Genomic DNA, 6,302 nt, shown 5'->3' with positions numbered 1-6,302 from the left:
TGGCACCCCCAGTAATTGTTAGTGTAGCGGGGGGGGATGTTCCCCTCACAGCCCCCCAGGGGCTGGCACCCCCAGTAGTTGTTAGTGTAGCGGGGGGGGGATGTTCCCCTCACAGCCCCCCCGGGGCTGGCACCCCCAGTAATTGTTAGTGTAGCGGGGGGGGGATGTTCCCCTCACAGCCCCCCACGGGCTGGCACCCCCAGTAATTGTTAGTGTAGCGGGGGGGGGATGTTCCCCTCACAGCCCCCGAGGGGCTGGCACCCCCAGTAATTGTTAGTGTAGCGGGGGGGATGTTCCCCTCACAGCCCCCCAGGGGCTGGCACCCCCAGTAATTGTTAGTGTAGCGTGGGGGATGTTCCCCTCACAGCCCCCCAGGGGCTGGCACCCCCAGTAATTGTTAGTGTAGCAGGGGGGGATGTTCCCCTCACAGGCCCCCAGGGGCTGGCACCCCCAGTAATTGTTAGTGTAGCTGGGTGGGGGGGATGTTCCCCTCAGGGCCCCCCACGGGCTGGCACCCCCAGTAATTGTTAGTGTAGCGGGGGGGGGAGTGTTCCCCTCACAGCCCCCCCGGGCTGGCACCCCCAGTAATTGTTAGTGTAGCGGGGGGGGGAGTGTTCCCCTCACAGCCCCCCCGGGCTGGCGCCCCCAGTAATTGTTAGTGTAGCTGGGTGGGGGGGATGTTCCCCTCACAGGCCCCCAGGGGCTGGCACCCCCAGTAATTGTTAGTGTAGCTGGGTGGGGGGATGTTCCCCTCAGGGCCCCCCACGGGCTGGCACCCCCAGTAATTGTTAGTGTATGGGGGGGGGATGTTCCCCTCACAGCCCCCCCGGGCTGGCACCGCCAGCTCCCGGCTGAGGACAGACTCCGCCCCGCGAGCCCCTCGCCCCTTGTTCCGCGGCGCAGCCCGGACTGGGCCCAGCTCCCGCCCAGGCCGTGCCGGGCAGGGGGTCCCGGGAACAAAGGCCGGGGTCGGCGTGCGTCGCTCTCCCGCCCCAGGCAGCGCGGGGCCCAGGTTGTCCTCCCGGGCGGCCTTTCCTGCGGCCGGCGGCCGAAGCGGGACCCGCGGACTCGGGCCGGGGCCGGAGCCGGGAGTGGAGGAGGCGAGTCCCGGAGGCGGGAGGCCGGGCAGAGCCGGCGCCGCTCAGCCCCGCGTCCCGCCCAGCCCCGGTCCCGGCCCCGGCCCCAGCGGACACCTGCCGGCACGGAGCCGGGTCCCGAGCGCCCGGAGGCGGCAGTGAGGGGCCGCCCCGCACCCCCGGGCGCTCCGGCGGGGAGCCGCTGCGGGGTCACTGCCGGGGGGCCTGAGGGGCGGCCTGTGCCCGGGAATCACCCGGGGCCTCGCCGCAGGGGCCGAGGAGCCAGAGGCCAGAGAGCGCCCAGATACCCCGGTGATGGGCGGCAGCGCCAGTGGCTGAGATCGGTGGCTGGGCGCGACGCTACCTGCAGCTGAGGTGGGCTCCAGTGAGTGGGGAAGAGGGTTTGTTTGTGCAGTACATGTGCGTGTTCACAGCCTGTCTGGGGTGCCCAGTCACTCCCCACTGGGGCTCTGTGCTGGCCCCAGGGTGTACCCGGGGATGCACTGCGGGATCCGGGCTTTGCAAAGAGCGGTCTTCGCTTGCCGCAGCACAGGCAACGAGAAGGCAGAGTAGCTGGGTTTTGTGAGTGGTGTTTTGGGCAGTCTGGTGATAGGGCAGTTGTAGCCTCCCACTTTCCTCCCCTCGTGTCTTTGGAAGGCGATAGATTATCTCACTGTGATAACAGCCTTGATGTGGGTTGGGCCCGCAGTCCTTGGGTCCTGTCTCTGTGGGCTGCATCTTTAAGGATGTGTAAGCCTGGCTATTGTTCAGTACATTTGCTCTGACTTGTTTTCATGTTAACTCTTTGATCAGTGCTTCATGCTCCCTCCAGAATGTGGAATGTTTCAGCCCCATTCTTTTTCCCCCATGCCTTGAATGGAAGGGTCCTTAGTGTTGCAGGCACAGAGGGTGCCCGAGGCAAGCATCTGTGGTTCGTTGCCCAGAGTGCGAAGCGCCAGTGAACACAGACACCAGGGTGGAGAAGCAAGCAAAGTTTATTTGAGATCTCAGAGCGGTGCAAGGAGACGAATGCCTCAAATCATGCACACCTACACTAGCCACTTTTCCCTTTTTATAAGTTTTTTTTTTTCTGTTTCTTCTCCCCCCCCCCCGTAGCAGTTATGTAAGCGCAGGTGCATTAAGTAATCTTGGCCCCAAAAGTTTGTTAGTAAGTTTTCCTTCTGCAAGTTGTGCACATTCCTTATCACCACTGCTTTAGACCGGTTTTAGCTGTGCTGCAACTGATAACTTACTGTTACACATTTAATTTCACAGCTGCTAGCTTTCTAGATCAAATAGAGTTCAACATGGAGGAGCTTTGGTTCACTGAGGCCTAGATTTATGCCTAGTGACACCAACATTAGAAAGCAAGGACATGCCTTGCAGTGCGAAGCTGGAATGTGTATGGTGAAAGGAAATGATCTGTTGCTGAGATTGCTTGTCTGCTTGATTCCTTTGTGAACTGTGTCTCAACAGGGTCAAAAATGGCTAGTGTGTGTGTGTGTGTGTGGGGGGGGGGGGGATAGTCTAGTTCCAACACCATTACACAAGGTGCGCTGGGCCTCTGTACACTAGGAAGCTGACCCACTGCTGATAAATGAAATCAGCTGCAGGTCCCCGAGAATCAGAAACAAAAATGGCTTAACTGTCAGCAACACTTGTTAACAGTAGGTCACTTCACTAATGTAGAGGGACCCTAAATTGCTTTGGTTTTGTCAGCTTAAATTTTCCCTTTTCTTCCTTCTATTTGAGTGTTTTGCACTGAATTTCTTTGTAGCCTCATCTCTGAGTCACTCCCATTGACACAATATTGGCTCCTGTGTTCCCACTTCTAGCTCCATAGTTGCTATTGCCTCTGTAGAAAAACTTCAGTGGAAGGAGAGGGAGGGTGGAAAACAGTCCATGTAAAGGACAAGATGTCAGGAAAATTCCAGAGATTTCAAGGTTGGCAGGGCCAAAACAGTCAGTGCTCATTTGGTTTCTTTTAATCCCACTTCAGGCTCAGACCTGAGAGTTTGTGCTGGGTTATGTGGCAGGTGTGTGTTTGCCTTTTTTGCAGATAAATGTACACAGCTGATGATGAGTATCCTGGGCAGTCTGGCTACCCTCTTCTCACATTTAACATGTGAAAGGGGGACACCTCTACTTGTTTGTAGGGACAGGAGCTGAATGAGACTGAAGCTGCAGAACTATGGAAGTTTCCCTTATTTCCATGACACATTTGATTTTCCTTAGTGTGAGATTAGAGCTCATTAAGGTCTGGATTGTGCCACCCTTACTACTCAATGTGTGTATTTTTCTCTGTGAATAATCTGGTTCTATGAGGATACTTGCAGAATAAAGTACTAAATGTAAGCAGACATTGCAGAATCACCAGAAATGGAAACCGAAGTCCTTGATTTATACACGAAACAGGGACAGCCTGGACAACAACACTGTGTCATGCAACCCTTGTGTTGTTGTAATTGTCTCACTGTGCCCTGGTGCTCCCTGTTTTATTAGCCTGTTGTCTGTCATTGAATACTTAGACTGTCATCGCTTTGGCACAGCGACGGGCTCTGTTGTGATTGTGCAGTGCCTAGAACCATGTGGCTGGGTCATCTAGGGCAGTGGTTTTCAAACTTTTTTTCTGGTGATCAGTTGAAGACAATTATTGATTCCCATGACCCAACAGAGCTGGAGGTGAGAGGTTTGAGGTATGGGAGGGGCTCAGGGCTGGGGCAGAGAGTTGGGCTGTGGGGGTTGCGGGGTGGGGCTGGGAATAAGCGCTTTAGGGTATGGGAAGGGGCTCTGGGGTGGGGCAGGGGGTTACCGTGTGGGAGGGAGGTCAGGGCTCTGGGCTGGGGGTGCAGGCTCTGGGGTGGGGTTGGGGATGAGGGCTTTGGGATGCTGTGATAGCTCCAGTGCGGAAGGAGGTGCCTTCCAGCTGTAGGGTGTTTCACCAAGGGAGCATTTAAACAGAAACTCTCTGTCTGGGCACAACACGAGGTGTCTGTTGTGGCCCATAGAGCCCTTCATGATTTTGGTTCCTGCCGTGGTGTTGTGCTTGACCTTTTGGCTGGCATCAAAGCGGTGCTTTTCCTTGCTGTCCTGCCTGGCCTCAGCCTAATGACCAGTCTCAGTGGGGATCCTAGAACCTCTCTGGTCCCTGTCCTGTTGTGTGGCTGCCATTTTATACGCTCTTCCTCCTGAATCAGCTGTGTGGCCATGTCACACCATCGCAGTGCCTCTCCTCTGACTAGAAGATGGGCTGTGTGGTGCTACCCCTCCTCTCACCGGGAGGCCACCAGGAATGCTCTATGAGTTGGCCCATGGTGACTGCACTAGGACCTTGCGGGTCTGGGCAACGCATGTTACGTGTTTTCACTGTCTTGGGGTCTCCTGCCTGGCAGCACGAGGGGGTGGGGACTCACAGCACACTGTCTTACTTCTCTGTGCCCGTGGCTCTCCTGGCTGCAAAGTCCAGCATGCTGCTGAGTACATGGGGCCTTGATTATTCTGGGGCCTTGCTGTCTGTGAACAGCAGGACACTGGGACCAGACTTTTCCCTTTCTCTGTCTCACCATCAGAGGTCACCATAGTCTGTGAATGAAATGTCTGGGACAGGAGATCTGAGGGCACCAGCCACTACCAGTGCTGTGATCTCCTGTCCCAGGGATTTCATCCTGGTGCTGTGAGAGTGGTGCTGTGGAAGGGGAAGTTTAGATCCCATGGTTGTGCTGTTCTGAGTGTTTCAAGTCCTGTGCATGGCTGTTGCAGACGTAAAGTGGTTGTTTCTCCTCCGTGTTAGCATCTGCGAGGTTTCTGGTGGAGAATCTGGGTCGCTGTTGTCTGGAAACAGTCGAGTGTATTTTGCTGTGATAAATATCCAAAGTTTTCTAGGGCAGAATGTTGCTTTGGGGTGGCTGGTTCTGTGGGGCCAGATGCGTAGCAGGAGGGGATAAAAGCCTTTCGTTTTAATGCCTAACATTTGCAAGGCTTGCTCATTCTGCCCCCTTGCTGGATCCCATCAGGTTGGCTGCAGTATGCTGTGGGATGGGCGAGGAAGCAGAGAACAAGTACGTGTCCCAGCTCAAGGATGTTTATAACAGCTGCGATACCACGGGCACTGGGTATCTGGACAAAGAGGAGCTGACGGAGCTGTGCCGCAAGCTCCATCTGGAGAGGCAGCTGCCAGTACTTCTGCAAACTCTCTTGGGACGCAACTGCTTTGCCAGGGTGAGTAGCTGTATGCGACTGAATGCAGAACACGCTCCGCTGTGCAAAGGTTAATTTATTTCAAAGAGAATGTGAAAATAAATAAATGAAACTCAGAAAGTTCTTAAATACCACAGATTAGTACCTCTCTGTCTGTACCTAAAATGCCGGAATCCCAGCTGGCATGAATCAATGCGGGTTCTGTTGACTTTAGCCAAACTATGCACAGACGGACACAAGTTCAGACTCTGGCCCCGGGACTGTGTAACTGCTGGCAGGGGTCTGTAGGTGAAGTGCAGCAAACTGACTTAAAAGAGGCAGAATGAAAAGCTTGTTGGCTATGAATAGCAGAGCTGTGCGGTTAGGTTGACTGTGTAGATCACATGCTGTTGGAAAGCACTTGGGCTGGGTTAGGCCCTGTATTATTTAATGGATTTGTCCCAACTCTTCTGGTTTTAGAAACATTAACATCTGTTTTTGTGGGACTCGGGCAAAAGTGCGGACGCCTTTAACCCAACAACAGATTGTCTTGATGAGAGAAGTTCCTTACCTGAGTGCTCACCTGTGCCATAGTGCTTGGCTGCATGGGGTGGAGGGGGGCGTTGGCAGCTCCAGGGACTCCTGCTGTGCCTACATGTGCGGTTCTTACACCTTCCTCTGTAGCACCCAGCACTGGGCACCGTGAGAGATGAGATGGGGAAAAGAAGGCTTGTGTCTCCTGCCCTGCTGCACATGGCATCCAGGACCCAGCTGCTCCTGCATGTAACGCCCCTGCCGTTCCAGCTCACACCAGTTCAGTTCCACTGCTGCTCTTCTAGCTGCCCCTGTTGGGGCGGTGCTAGTTGGAGGAGTACTGGGGCTTGTCTACACATAGAGTTATGCTGGTCTAACTATGGGCTTGTCGACTCTACAGACCTGGGCTACGTAGCTCTGCTGGTAGTGCCTCCTCCAGGGGAAATGCAGCATAAACCCACAGGAGGAATTCTCCGCACATAGCTACCCATCTCCCCGTAGGATGTTACCTATGCG

At 55.1% G+C, this 6,302-nt stretch overlaps 1 protein-coding gene across 1 annotated transcript in view; it reads left to right on the top strand.

Moving 5' to 3' along the window:
- The first annotated feature begins 5,090 nt into the window (after positions 1–5,090).
- NINL (ninein like) overlaps positions 5,091–6,302 on the top strand; it is a 51,453-nt gene continuing 50,241 nt past the window's right edge. Inside the window, 1 exon segment of the mRNA XM_030558291.1 lies at positions 5,091–5,294. Coding sequence (XP_030414151.1) covers positions 5,112–5,294 — 183 coding nt within the window. The 5' untranslated portion in view covers positions 5,091–5,111.

This window comes from Gopherus evgoodei, chromosome 3, assembly GCF_007399415.2.
Source record: "Gopherus evgoodei ecotype Sinaloan lineage chromosome 3, rGopEvg1_v1.p, whole genome shotgun sequence".
Classification (NCBI taxonomy): Eukaryota; Metazoa; Chordata; order Testudines; family Testudinidae; genus Gopherus; species Gopherus evgoodei.
The sequence above is the reverse complement of the archived record's forward strand: the minus strand, read 5'-3'. Positions and strand labels throughout refer to the sequence as shown.